The 14771-nt window shown below is 48.5% G+C and overlaps 1 protein-coding gene across 1 annotated transcript in view; it reads right to left on the bottom strand.

Annotated features, from left to right (window-relative positions):
* Window positions 1-11138: 11138 nt before the first annotated feature.
* The window catches only part of MYCN (MYCN proto-oncogene, bHLH transcription factor), a 5409-nt gene continuing 1776 nt past the window's right edge, over window positions 11139-14771 (bottom strand). Inside the window, 1 exon segment of the mRNA XM_024747250.1 lies at window positions 11139-12628. Within this exon segment, the coding sequence (XP_024603018.1) occupies window positions 12024-12628 (605 nt within the window). The 3' untranslated portion in view covers window positions 11139-12023.

The following is a 14771-nucleotide window of genomic DNA, read 5'->3' as shown; positions in this document are numbered from 1 at the left end:
ATAAATCTTCAGCAATTCACTAAATCATGTGGATTTAGTGAATCCAGAGATCAAAGAAGAGTGTGACTCTTCTCTAGGAGTTTCACAGATAGTGAAAGATATGTATTGTCATTGGAACATTCATAGCACTTATTGAGGAACCTGGAAGATCTAGCCTATCATCTCTATTTTTTTTAATATTTATTCATTTTATTGATTTATTTTCTTTCTTTTTTTTTTGGCTGAGTCAGCTCTTAGTTGCGGCACGCAGGATCTTTCACTGCAGCGTGGGCTCTTCATTGTGGCGCTCGGGCTTCTCTCTAGTTGTGGCGCAGGGCGTGTGAGCTCTGTAGTTTGCGGCACGTGGGCTTAGTTGCCCCGCGGCATGTGGGATCTTAGTTCCCCGACCAGGGATCGAACCTGCATCCCCTGCATTGGAAGGCAGATTCTTTATCACTGGGCTACCGGGGAAGTCCCCATCTCTATTTTAATGATGATGAACTTGAGACTCAGGGGGGTGCCTGGACAGTATGTAAACGAATCACCAAACACCCAAAGTGAAACATGAGATGTGCAGGGCAGGAGGGTACAGTAGTACTAAGGGGGCACGGGAGAGGCTTCAATAAATTCCAACAAGATGGGTCACGGAAGGCTTTGCGAAAGAGACAGCTGATGAGCGGAGCCATGAAAAATGGGTAGTATTGAGAAAGGTGGGGACGGGGTAGCTTCCAGGTAGAGGCATCAGCAGGAGGAAAAGCACAGAGGCTGGGAGTGTCTGCACCCTCCTATAGAACTGTATTGTTACGTGAGCTCACAAACGCTAGGCTACTTATAACCTATTCTTACTTGTTTAGGGAAGAATGTTGAACTGAGATATCAAACATTTAACTGGCATTTTCAGTTCTTTGAGGTACCAGGGCTGCCAGTACAATTGTTCAGGGTGTGTCCTGCCCAAGAGGTGCCCTACTGGGGTTGGGGGAAGAGGGAGCTGATTTCCAACTGCATTCTGTGCACCAAGCCATCCCTACCAGTGGACTACATCTGCCTGCAGAAGAGAGGAAGCCTATCTCTAATTCATGTAAAGGTGTCATATAGGTTATTTGAAGGTAGCGCTGCAGATCAGAAGAAATGAGGAATCCACAGCATTGAAAACAGTTTGTTTTTCTCAGAATCTAAGTGACAGCTTATATCCCAAGAGTGGCCCGTTTTGGGTAAGACAAAAAAACATAACTGGCCCCACCGAACCAGGTGATTCTTAGGTTTTGTAGGGACCCAGTGTGAGTGCCTGAAATCATTGTTTGATGTCCTTTTAGTCTGGGGACATAACAACGTTAGTGCTACAAAGAACATACCCAGTCACCAGATTTGTAGGAAGATTCTTCTACCCACGGCAGAAACATGAATGACCAGAGGTCTACAGATTATGGGAACTAAGAAAGACCTCAGACATAACACAATCAAAAATTCTCATTTTACAGAGAGATACAGTATAGAGAAACCCATTCAATCATTCATTCATCACTTGCTCCCTGCCTGCTCTGTGCAAAACCCGTTCTAGAAGGTACAGAACACACAAGACAAGACAGCCCCTTACTCCTTGTAAGAGAGATAAGACCCAAATACAATGGCTTATAATACACAATGAAAAGTAATGTGTGACCTAACAAAGATACAAAACAAACAGGCATATTCGTACATATTCATGCGTATGTGGAAAAATCTAGGAAGAGGTACACCAGCATTTTAATAGCTGTTCTCTGTGAAGGGTGGGTCACTAGCGATATTTTTCTTTCTTTTTTATACTTTATTGTCTAATTTTTTTCATAGTGACCATGGTCGGGAGGGAGGGAGTTATCTTCATTTCTCAAAGCCCAAAAGAGTATGGGAAAGACACTGGGTGAGGTTAGAGGCAGGAAAGAAAGCTCTGCAGAGGAGAATGTGAAGGTTCTGTGAAGGAGATACCTTTAAGCTGGTCCATGGGCTTTGGATGTGGGGTAATGAGCAGAGAAAAGGGAGAAAACACAGAATCAACAAGGCTTGAGGTGGAAGAAACACTAAGTGGCGGCCTCGCTGAGTCAAGACCAAGGCTCTCAAAGGCCCAGGTCTGGGCTCCCCCCACCAAGGCCAGGAGTGCTAGGGGGGCCGCCATGGGAAGCAGTCATGATGGTTACTAGTTACTGAGACTGGCGAGAACAACTTTGTATGGGTTAAATATGTTCCCATAATAGCAAATTCTTCCAAAGTCACATGGGACCCAATCACGTCCCTCTCCTCAGACCCCGTGGTGGGTTCCCAGTGCCTGGAGGCAGTCCTTAGACCCAACCCATCCATCTCGCCTGCAGCCCCGGGATGCACCTGTGCCCTAAACACACTCCGTACATACCTCCATGCAGCCCCACTCAGGCTGCCCCTCAACTTGCAGTACTCCTCCTGTCTTTCCCCACCAGGCCAATCACCGTCCATTACGGCCACCTTGCACACCATCTCCTTTGTGGGAGGGCTCTCCTATACTTCCCACCACCCCGTCTCTGAAAATTAATGTGTTCACATCTCACCTTCCTTCCTATGTGGTTGGTCAGAGCCCTCCGTGGCCGTGACTCTTCTCCCCGCCTGCGCTCCATCTCCTTCACCCGCACTCACTCCCCGCCCCGGGAAGGGGTGAATGGAATGCCATTGAATGTTATATTTTGCTGTTGAGTCCTAGTAGAGGAAGGGCAAGCGTCACATGGCTCAGGAGATTTGGGGGAGCCCGGCATTCCGTAATTCCATAATTCCAAGAAATCAAAACAAAATTGCATTGAGACTTCAGGGTGCATTCTGTGATCACGTAGCGCATTACCATTTTATGGGGGTGTGGGAGAGGTGGAGAGCAGAGTGAGCTCGGAGCTCCGAATCAGCGGGGAGGGGACCCCCAAACGGAAGCCATTCTCCATCAGGATAGCTTTAAGGGCTGACTCTCCCAGGGCCCTCCCCTCATGGGATTTATAATAAGGGTACCATCTGCATATTGAAGAGTCCCCAGATCCACTCTCATTCCCAAGCTGCAGGCCCTTTGTCCCTTCTCTTAATAATATGCACATGTCATTAACATGACAGACCCTCCCCTTCAGGGGGCCTGGGACAGGGGAGGATCTTCAGCCAGGCACTTGTGCCCCTTGAATAAGGATTTTCAGAATATGGAAGCTGTTGCTCCCTGGGAGTTAACTGGGGGTGACCCCCAAAAGCCAAATATATGTAAACACCTCTTTTAAAGGTCCCTAAAAGCTCTACTTGACTTGCCCTCTAGTTCCTTTTGTGAAAGAACCCACCTTCAAATCCTGAGGGATGTCATCCCTCTAGCCCTAAAGGCCTTGGCCAAAATGCTTTCACAACCGCCAATAAAAGGGAAACTCCACCACCAGGAGTTGTGAATCTCACAGGTCGCGTTAACGGCAATATCACCTCAGGGTCCTCGACCCGGGGAACGAAGGTCCAAAGCCAGTTTCAGATGCCTGAACTTGCAGCTTCTCTGATGAAGCAGAACCCGCCTCCCCACAGAAGAGTCTCAGGGAGGATTTAATGCCATGTGTTCCCTGCTGTCTCCGGGACCAGCCCATCCCCCGATAGCTTCAGGAAGGCCATCCCCTCACAGCCTGGGATTATTTGGTAAGTTAAAAATTGTTCCTTTTGGCTCCTTGCAAAGACCTGAGGAATGAAGGAGACTCAAGAAGGCCAGACTAGGGACTTCCTTGGTGGCACAGTGGTTAAGAGTCCACCTGCCGATACAGGGGACACGGGTTCAAGCCCTGATCCGGGAAGATCCCACGTGCCGTGGAGCAACTAAGCCTGTATGCCACAACCACTGAACCTGCGCTCTAGAGCCTTCAAGCCACAGCTACCGAAGCCCCTGCACCTAGAGCCCGTGCTCCGCAACAAGAAAAGCCACCGCAATGAGAAGCCCGCGCACCGCAGCGAAGACCCAACGCAGCCATAAATAAATAAATTTATTTAAAAAAAAAAAGCCCAGGCTAGAAGACAGAAGCCAGCGTCGTGGTCACGCCTCCAAAGCACTACTATTATTATTACTATTATTAATAGTATTATTATCATTAAGTAGAAGGAGCCCCAGAGCCTGAGAGAAGTAGAGTGGGCAAGTCAGCCTTTGCGTGGAACCCACCACCTTCACACTCACGGTCAACGGCATCCCAGAAGGAAAACAAGAGATTTCTCCTCCTGGTACAGCCTGAGAATGACTCATTTCGAGTCACTTAGCAGTGGTTCCAGAGCTCAAATCCAGGTGCTCCGACACCAAGGCAATGTTCTTTCCAGCCCCTCCTCGTTTGCCAGGCCCTTGAACTCTACATGGCCAGTTGAGCCCTTGGAGGTGTGTGCGGTGGTGGTCCCAACCTCGGCCTCCAGGCTTACAGAGTAGCCCTGTCCGGCTGGTCACCCTGCGGTGAGAAAAAGCCAGTGCTAACGGGAGGGAAGCATGAGGGACGCTCCAGCCCCATGTGCCCAGAGATGGACTGTTTACAGAGACGCAGGACTTTCGGTTTTAAAACTGGGACGGTCACAGGACAAGAGGGGAAAAAGAAACCACATCCCTGCAAAAGGACTTGCCCTCCTCAAATGAAAGCACTGTGGAGAGAGCACTTGAATGGCAGTGGGCATCACAAGCATTTCATGGTGGTTTCTACTCCAGTTACCCCGCCCTCAGCATCCATGCCTCCAGTGAAGCTGGGGCTTCATTTGCACTTGAGCTAAAGGCTGTTTCTTGGCTCCAACATGTTCGTGTTGTGGTCCGTCACCGTGGGCAAGAAAAAAGTCCTCCTGGGGCTACCCAGCCAGCAGAACCCGAGGCCACGCGCAACACAGCAGCCTTCACACGCGGGCAGCCAAAGGTAATGGAGGCTCGGACTGCAGTGACAGAAGGATGCGCGCACTTATATTACCCAGAGGAATTTTCAAGGGAGGTGACTCTCCGGGAGAAGCAACCTCCCAGAGGTGTCAAACGAAATGCGTTCACAGCCATACTGGAAGTTCACGGTTACAGACAACCAAGGAAACCTCCAACCTCATTATTTTAATGACATGTTTGGGGAACAGGGTTTCTGGTAGAAAGATGCTTTTCCCTCAAGACAAACTATAAAATATTAGTTCAGGGAATTCAGAAAAAGGACCAACTTAGGATAAGAAAGATTTACTTTCACGCCCAGATGCAAACATACCATTTACAATAGCGAACCCTGGTCTCAACCCTGCCCTCTTCACCAACGAAAAATGTCTCTTAACTATAGCTTGAGCATCTTCAAATCCCTAGTCTCAGTATAAATTTCCTGTTCTTCTTGGCTTTATGCCAAAGAAAAGTGATTACACCAACCCAAGCGAAAACTCAAGGTGTCAGCTATCTGTTATCATATTCTGTTTTCCTTTGAGTAATCCAATTAAGAATTGGACGTATCATTGTTTTCTCTAGTTTCAGATGAGACAAACCTGGGTATCCAGTTGCACAAATTGAGAACCTCTAGCTGGCTGTGAACAATGCGTCAAGTCTTCTCACTGGCAATAATTATTTAACGTTATGGGGTAGCTACCTGTTCTAGGTACCGTTGAGCAATCAGAGATGTGCTTACTGACCTTAAATGTGTGTCCTACCTGGGGGGAACCCACTTAGAGATGAATCAGAAAGCAAACAGCGAAGTACACCAGGGAAGCACATGCCGAACGAGGGCTGCCTGTGAAAGTAAGACCTCATAGAAGACTCCCCAACTTCCACAGTGATGTCCCATCCCTCTTATACTTTACGGCATTCTATCCCTGTAAGAACCTTGCGGGGTGGTGATTACTCTTGCTGTTTGAGAGCTGAAGAAAGTGAGATTCAGAGGGAGGTGACTTGCCCTCAGCCACAGACTCTAGTGAATGTCAGAGCCCAGATATGTGTCACACCCAGAGCTTCCTGGAGACTGGAGAATGTTCCCAAGCACTGCAGGTATTTTAGCATTCAAGACTCCAGCCATCCCCAAGGGTCAATCACTCTCGAGCCTTAGAATTGAAAGGGGACCTTGGAGGTCACCATCTCCAATCCATCCCACTTCCAGTTGAGTCCGTTGAGCACCAGGCGCTTACCTCCCGTGCCAAGGCAAATAGCGAATAACTGAGCTAAGATCCAAGCCCAAGACGAGTGTTTGTATTTCCCAGACCTGCCTCCCAGTCAACCAGAAACATCATTTTGTAGGCCGGACGGACTGCTTTTATGGTCTCCTTCAGGAAAATGGTGGACGGTAGCCTAAGACGGAAAATTCAACTGGTAACAAGCTGCAGATTTGTGAAGAAACAGACTCACCTCCTGCACACCACTTCCCAAAAGCCTGCTGAAATTCTTAGGGCTGCTGAAAGGCAGAAGAAAGTCGATTTTGCCTTGCCTCTTTAGAGCACATCTCACAGCAACTCATCTGTATTTATCACAGGAGTACGTGCTGTGTGTGTTCTCCCAATATGCATTGTACCATAGGTTTGTCTGCTTCAACCATAAAAAGGCTCTGTTACTTCTCCTGGTCAAAGGCTTCAGGATGAATGTCTTGCAGCATGATATGCCCATATCAAAAGAGATCAGGTAACCCTGGTCAGTGGCCTATGAAGAGATTTCCTTTACAAGTAAGGAAAACTAATAAACCCTTGTAGAAGGCGTCGATGTTCTGCCACACTCAAATTCCTAGGCTTCGTCTTAAAATAGGCTTCAAAGCTCACATTCATTTGTTTCCAAGGTACCCGTTTTCAGGTTTTGTAAGGCCTCTTTTGAGGAACAAAAGTCTGCAAAGTTCTTGTTAAGCGCAGGCTTGTGAGTTTGTTCTGCCACTAAAGGTTTTTTAAAGATTCTTTGCCCTAGTAACATCCTAGGGAGAAGGAGAGAGGAAGGATTCTGTCAACAAGAAATCAGATGGTTTAACAGACTTAAATCGTACCCATCATACACCAGGCACTATTCCACGTGCCGTGTGTTAGTTAATTTCTGAAATCTCCCAGAAGCCCAGGTGAAGTGGGTAGTGCCAGCCCCGAGGTACCGGTAGGGAAACTGCACAACCCAGAGCTTGTGGGTGTGGGGATCAGATTCAAACCAGGTGGTCTAACTTTAGATCCACACTCTGTGACATCCTTGTACTTCCCTTTGAGAGAGTGAGGAATGAGTTGGTGGGGGACCTTTGCCAAGGTCCAAAGGGAGTTAAAGGAGGAAGAGCCTTGAACTAGGAAGACTGAGGCCACAATAGTGCCCGGGTTGCCCTCCACCAGCCCTGCCCCTCAGCTCCAGAGAAACTTCCAGATCTTTCTACTCAAAACTGCAACCCGCCTCCCTCCTGCTGTGGCACCCCAGAGTTTCTCCATCCTGTCCTACTTATCTTTCATAGCATTCACCACCTTATTAAATGCTATTTAATTTAGTTGCTTATTGTATTTCTTTTATTTTTGTCACTCTCTCCTAGACCGTAAACTCCCTAAAGCACGGATTTGAGGGAGTTTCATCTCTTTTGTTCACTGATGTCTCCCAAGCACCTGGAACTGAGCTTGAAACGGTAGGTGTGACGTTAATGTTTGTTATGAGAGAGAGAGGAGAGGAAGGAAGGGAGGAGGCTGGGAGGGAGGAAAAGAGGGAGAGAAAGGTAGAAAGGAAAAAGAAAAGGGAGCAGACCGGCTGACGTTCCTGTTCCTCTCCTTTCTGGTGTTCTACCTCTTGAAATGGGGCAGTGAGTTCGATGGCCTCTTCCAAACCTAATAACCTCTGATTCGGAAAACAACCCAAATTAGGATTTTCAAAAGATAGCCATCATGGGGATGAATGAAAGTCAAACCCAGAAGACCCAGTTCCCCAAATGGATATAGGACGAACTGGCCAGCTCTCCTGGAGGATTGTGAGAGTCAGGTGTAAAAACCCGAGTGATCTGTCCGGTGCCACACAGAGGTGGGAGGATTGTAACCACTGTCACCACAGTGCAGGTGACCTGTGGCCTCAGACAAGCGTACAAGCCTCCTTAGGCCTGTGATAGACCGGTAAACCAGTTTCCTCCAAAAGTGAGCTTGGAAGCGGGAAACCGGAGGAGCCGGATTCAGCCGCGGGACCCCTCGTAGGCTTTGGCTCAATCATCGCCCTGCCCCCAACCCATCCCACCAGTCTCCCCTCCTTCTACCCAGCCCCCCAGGACTTAACTCCCTTCCAGACTCTGGGCTCCGTAAAGACAGGTCTCCATGTGTGTTTTATCTTCACCTCCAGCCGTCAGCTCCCAATGCCCGCGGATGCCCAGAGGATGTGTTTCCCCAGTTGGATTAGCCTGAGAGCTCGGGAAGCTGGTTGGCAGGAGGCAGACATGTAATGGTCCTCGCCGCGTTCCTTCCTCCGCTGCCTACTCAGCTGCCAGCCTTCTGCCCGCCTCAGCCAAGGCCCTGTCATCTGTCAGTCACCAGGCCGGACTCCACGGTCAAGGAGGTCCAGGCGGGTGATGGGGACAGCTCTTCTCTCTCCAGGGCCGATGTGGGATTAGGGACTGGAAAAGGCACCCCTGCGGGTATGAGAAAGGCTTCTTGAAAGAGATGACATTGGGTTTGTCATTCCAGGTTGAAAAGGATTTCAGTAAATGGAAACTGGGTAACCCAGGAGGAGGGAATACAGCGGGACAAGTAGAGGTGAGAGAGCGTGTCTGGCGTGGCTGGAAAGAGGGGTGTCTGTGGAGGGGCAGGGGTGATGGAGCTGGTGGGCCAGGGTGAAAGCAGCCTCACAGGCCGGGCTGAAGGATTTGGACTCTATCCTATAAGTGGTGGGGAACTGTTAGAAGTCTGTATGCAGAGTGGGCTATTTAGAAGGACTAATATGGAAGCACCCTGTGGGTGGATGGGTGAGCCAGGAGGTAGGGAGGCTACCGTGTGAGGGTGGGGAAAGCCAATACCATGGAAACAGCACAGGCCGGTCATCAGCAAACTCTAGTCCCAGTTCGGCCACTAATTCGATCTGGGATCCCATGACCCCATTCTATAAAATGAAGTAATTCAATGAGGTGATCCCTACGCTCCCTCCAAGTCCTTGATTTACTGATCTAACTGATATAGAGCAGTCTCTCTCTCAAATAGTCTCAAAACTGTTCTTGGGGACTTCCCTGGCGGTCCAGTGGTTAAGACTCCGCGCTTCTACTGCAGGGGGCACAGGTTCAATCCCTGGCCAGGGAACTAAGATCCCGCATGCTGCACGGCATGGCCAAAACAAAATAAAATAAAAAATTTTTAAAAATGAAACTGCTCTTGGAATGCAGAGAAGGGCTCTCATGTTACTGAAAGGAGTGGTTCAATTCTTCAGTGACTATAGCAATTACTTTACAGATTATTGCAGATCTAAATTGAGTGACACTTTCCCTCGACTGGAGCAGGAAAGGCAAACAAGAGATATTTTATCTTAGTTTTAACATTTTAATACATATTTTTGATCCACCTAAAGCAAAAAGTTCTCTTTAAAGTAGCATAAAGAACATTTTTAAAAAGGTCGTTAAATAACAATGAAAAACAAAAGATCATACACATTTAGAAGAGAGAATGGGCACTCAGTATGTGGAATGAGAGCATCGAATTTAGCTCTGAGCTTCCCAGCAGCCAGAGCAAAAATGGAGCTTGGTAGGAATTAGTTTAGAGCCTTGTTCATCTCAACAGTTTAACCTCCTCCAGGACTAGAGTTCTATCTCATCTGAAACACCTAGGTAGGCCCCATATGGGGATCACAAAAGAAAAGGAATTGGGATGATTGAGTTGGGTTTCAAGAATCTCAGTAACTTTGAGGTCTCTCAATTTTCTTTTGGCTCATGGGCACAGAACAAGGTGCAGAGGCTGCAGGGAAGGTTTGGGGCCTGTAAAATGCAAATGGACAGGAAGTCTTTCTGAACGACAGTTCCAAAAGGACTCTCAAAGAGGGTTATTTTTTAGTGTGGGGATGGGGGCAAGGAGGGAGATTAAGGAGTAAAGAGAATTTTATCGGAATTTCAACATGATCTGACCATTGGTGATGTCCATGGCAATACCACCAACCTCAGAGCTCAGGAAATGTGGCTGTAAACCAGGCGAGGACCTCAAATTCTAAACTCCACTGGTCTTTGGAAAATGCAGACAGGGACCCTGGTGGCCTAGGCAAGCAAAGCCATTTCTCATCCCTGGATGTTTTCTTCTGAGCAAAGCAAAGGTCTTTTCAGTTGAAAGCTAAAATCTGAGATGAATGAAACCTTAAGAGAAATTGCTTTGAGTACCACCTTTCACCGAAGAGATGTATTCGTAGGCTCTCAGTTCTGAGATGCTGAATGCCTCCCCAGCAAGGGTATCATCTCCCATCGGGGAAACTCTGAAACTGCCTCCTAGCTCTGCTGGGACCCCCTCCCCCAACCTGTTGGCCCTGGCTGTCCTCCAGAACCTGCAAAGGTGAATCTGGCTTCCACAGAACAGTCCACGCACCCAAAATAACAGAAGTGCCAAGCGGACAGAGCTACACTAACACCCCAGAGCCTCTCCTGAAGGGACAAGGTGCTTGAGCTGGGCCACACAGCTGTCACTCCAGGAATTACCCTGGTGAATCAGACTGTTAGCTTTTTGAGGGGAGGGACCAACTCCATCTTTATTCAGCTACAATGCCTAGCATAGAACCTTGCACAGGTCCTAGTAAATTTTGATGAATGCTTTCTTCTTAGAGATGCCCCGCGCTCTATGGTGAAATATAAAGCCATCAGCTAACGGGATGAAGGTTACCAACACCAAACACTGCCAAGTTGCAGAACTCAGTGTCTTAATTTTAATTCTCCTTCTCAAGGGTCTTATGCCCCAGCTTAGTCTGGTTAAATGGCCAACACATAGGAAGTGTTTTGTAAACTATGGGGTGCTATTGCTAGCAATGCACCATCACTAATAACATATCTATGCTGTTTAACTTGGGAGAAATCTCGTAACCTTCCTAAGCTCAGTTCCCTCCACCTCAAGTGGGGACAATGGCCCCTCCCCAGTCAGGACCGTACAGGTGTAAAATGACTGGTCTGTGGAAAACAAGTTCCCTGTCCAGGTTATGCACTCTTTACAGCTGCTGCTTAAAGGACAGAGTTTAACCGTTGCTGTTACGAAAAAAAACAAAAAACAAAAAAAACAAAAAAGGTTGCATCATTTAATTGCTATTTATTTTCATAAACATGAGGTATTTCAAAGTGCTATAAGATGCAGCACTAAATATATACATTTTGAAGAAATTAAACACAGAACTTTGCATTTACCCAGTTCTATGCACCAAACATGAACAAATACATTAACGGAAGAAACAGGCTAGGAAAAAGGCATATATATATAGTAAATTTCTTTACAAAAGTTTCTTAGTTCAAAAAGTGATAAAGTAATATCTACTCAAAACTTTCACAACTCATTTTCATACGAAAATATAAGTATCAAATTTAGTTATGTATCAGCATCATACAGGCGGTGTAAGAATTAGTAAGTACGTAACAGAGATTAACAATGTATTTGTATACAAAACATGCTCCTCAAACATTGAGGCATTACAGTACTTAGGTATGAACTTCCAGTCTAATACTGGCCGCAAAAGCCACCTCTCATTACCCAGGACGTATACAAAAGGCAGGTGTGTCCATGGTATTTACAGAAATGTTCCCCAGGGGTATCAATGGCAAACCCCCATGTGGCATCGGCTGGAACTTAAGCACCATGTTAAAAAGAAGGAATGACTTTCTGTCGTCTGGAAACTTGTAACAAACAAGGTGACTTCAACAGCCCCAGGAGGCTCCCAACGGTCACGGACTTCGACCGCCGTCTCAGAGGTGACGTGGAGGAAAACCGCCAGGGCCACCTGCATCCCATCCTGCAGGCCCTCTCCCGAGGTCCTGGCAGAACCCCTCATGTCCTGCTCCCCACCCAGATCCAAACTCGACGGGGGACCGATTTGAAAGTAAACCAACATTCTTAATGTCAACACAAGGTTTGTTTAAAAAAAAAAAAAAAAAAAATCAAAATGTGCAAAGTGGCAGTGACTGTCCAGTTCGGAGACACGTTTAGCAAGTCCGAGCGTGTTCGATTTTCTTTAGCAACTGCTGCTGTCTCGCCTGCAGCTTCTCCTTCTCCAGCAAAAGCTCGTGCTCCTCGGCCTGGAGGGAGTGGACGTACTCGGTGGCCTTTTTCAAGATGACCACCTTGGCGGCCTTCTCGTTCTTCACCAGCTCTGGCACGTGGTCCCTGAGCGTGAGGAAGCTGGACCGCAGGTCGTTGCGGCGCTGGCGCTCCAAGATGTTGTGGTTCCGACGGCGCTCGCTGTCCTCCGAGTCAGAGTTGCGCGGGCTCAAGCTCTTGGCCTTTGGGGGGATGACGCTCTTGAGGGGACGCGGGGATGCTTCGCTCTTTATCTTCTTCTGGGGCGGCGCATCCTCGCTCTCCACGAAGGGAGACGGGGCGGCGTAGTTGTGTTGCTGGTGGATGGGGACGCAGCGCTTGAGGATCAGCTCACCCGACGGGGCCCTCCCAGGTCCCAGGGCCGCGCTCTTGGGACGCACGGTGATGGTGAAGGTGGTGACGGCCTTGCTGTTGGAGGAGGACCGCCGCTTCTCCACAGTCACTACGTCGATTTCCTCCTCTTCGTCTTCCTCCTCGTCATCTTCATCATCTTTGAGAACAAGGTGAGGGTTATTCTCATGATGAGGCACGTATGAATCAAATATACATACAGTCTCGTAGAGCAGGCCCTGGCCCGTGGTTTGCTCTTACTGTGATCCATCAGCACAGGTCTCTGAAGAGAGCTGTACATGCTTTTTCCCTCCCCATACTCCTAGCATTTCATCTTCCATTCAAGCTTGAGCAGGTGGCAGAAATAGAAAGAACCTCGGCTTTGGAGTTAGACAGAATCCCGGCTCCATCACACACACTAGCTGCACGACCCTGGGCAAGGTATTTTCTAAGCCTCAGTTTCCCCAGCTATTAAATGCGGGATAATGCCATAGGTTGAGTTGGACAGATAATTCGTAGACAAGAGTCTCAGTAAACGGTAACCCTTTCCCATCATCGCTAGTCTGCCCCATAGACTTATTTATATTTCCCTCTCCACACTTAAGAACTGAGGCCTCCTCATTTTAGGAGCCTCAGTTAGCCACTTACACATGGTGGAGTCTGATTTTAAGTGAAACAAACTAAAGAACAATTTAATTCACTAAGGAAGAAAAATACTTCATCTTCCATGAACGTGACTTCTATACAGTAAGCAGTTTTTCATCTCAACAAAGATCAAACCTTAACTACAGAGCCGTAATCCACTGGAGCTCTAAACCCAGATTCGGGGCACCTCTTCTCAAAGTCACCACTGCCCGCAGCAGCCAGAAAAACGTGTAGCATCATGTGTGCGTTTTCCCCCTCTCTCCTCATTTACTACCATGCTCGGATAGAAAATTATTGTTTAAAATGCAAGCACGAAAATCAAAACACATCTTCTGCTTGATCTGAAGGGGACCGGAAAGCTGAACAATTGTGGGATTTGTGCTAAAGCCGAAATGTGAGGCTGTTCCAGTCGGTGGGTCCCTTTAAGCCAATGTTTTGGTTTTCTGCCAAGAAGACAGCTGTTGGAAGGAAGTGCTTCCTCACCAAAAGCTGTCAAGGCACAGACATTAAAGGGACAGAGACCCGTTCAAACTGAAGGCTTATCCCCAAGTTTCCTTTCAGGAGCCTCAGATGAATCTGTCCTCAGCCCTGAAGGAAATGTCGGCTTTTTATCCATCTGCGTTCTGAAAACAGTGGTTTTCAAGGTCCAAGTCTCCCAGCTCCAAGGACAAGGGCTATTCCAGGATTTGGGTAGGGTTCTTCACCTTCAGGCAACGTCTTGGTTTTAACCCTGCTCTTCAGTTTCACCAGGAGGCACACAATAGAACTAATCAATGAGTGCTTCAGGGTGTGTGCATTCCTGGAGGGCCTGCTAAGTGCCCGCCCTCACCTTGAAGGACACTGGGTTACAGAACACAGCTCGGATCTGAAATTAGTCCTGGAACTCTGGCTAGAAGATAAAACCGGGCGGTTCTCACTGCACACTGTAAAGAGGCGGCCCCTTGAGAATGTACACAACCGCTGTGGTACTGGCCGCCAGCTGCTGAGTGAAGGGAGGGAGGGAGGGAGGGATGGCCCTACCACCCCCAGCCTCTCAGATCCTCGCCCGCCTGCCGGCCAGCATATCGCCGCCTGCTGGCGACGGACCAGGAGCAAATAACCCACCACCCACCGAGGGAGGGGAAAAAAAAAAAAGTACCGAGGTTCGAAAAAATAAAATACAATCGGTGCTTACCACCTGTGCAATCCCTCCCTAACTTCCTGCACCCTAAATAGGACTTTGCACAGGTTTGTGCTTTTCGGGCCGTCTCCCCCACCCCTGACCCGGGCCGCAGAGTCCCTTTCCACCCCTGGGCTAACAGGTTTCTGCCAGCGGCCCCCCGAACCCCAACTCGGCTTTACCACTCAACTTTTTCTCATTTTCTTCCTCGGAGGGCGCTGCAGAGAGAGACGGGGTACGGGGTGGGGGCCAGTGATGGAGTCGGGCTCCCGACGGGGGATGAGGGAACTTTAGGGAAGGTGAGGCTGGAGATCACAGCTTTCACCCACCCTCTCCTCCGTACCCTAGAGATCGGCCCGGGAAAAACCACTTCTCAGCCACCAGCACTACCTCCAGACGACTCTCCCCCAGCACCCTAACCCACGAACGACAAACCCGGCGCCACCCCCAGCCCCAGTACCCCAGGAGGGCAGCCGGACCCTGGCTCGCTCTTTACCTG

The sequence above is a fragment of the Neophocaena asiaeorientalis genome, unplaced genomic scaffold (genome assembly GCF_003031525.2).
Source record: "Neophocaena asiaeorientalis asiaeorientalis breed wild unplaced genomic scaffold, Neophocaena_asiaeorientalis_V1.1 scaffold398, whole genome shotgun sequence".
Classification (NCBI taxonomy): Eukaryota; Metazoa; Chordata; class Mammalia; order Artiodactyla; family Phocoenidae; genus Neophocaena; species Neophocaena asiaeorientalis.
This window is presented reverse-complemented; position numbering and strand designations above follow the sequence as displayed.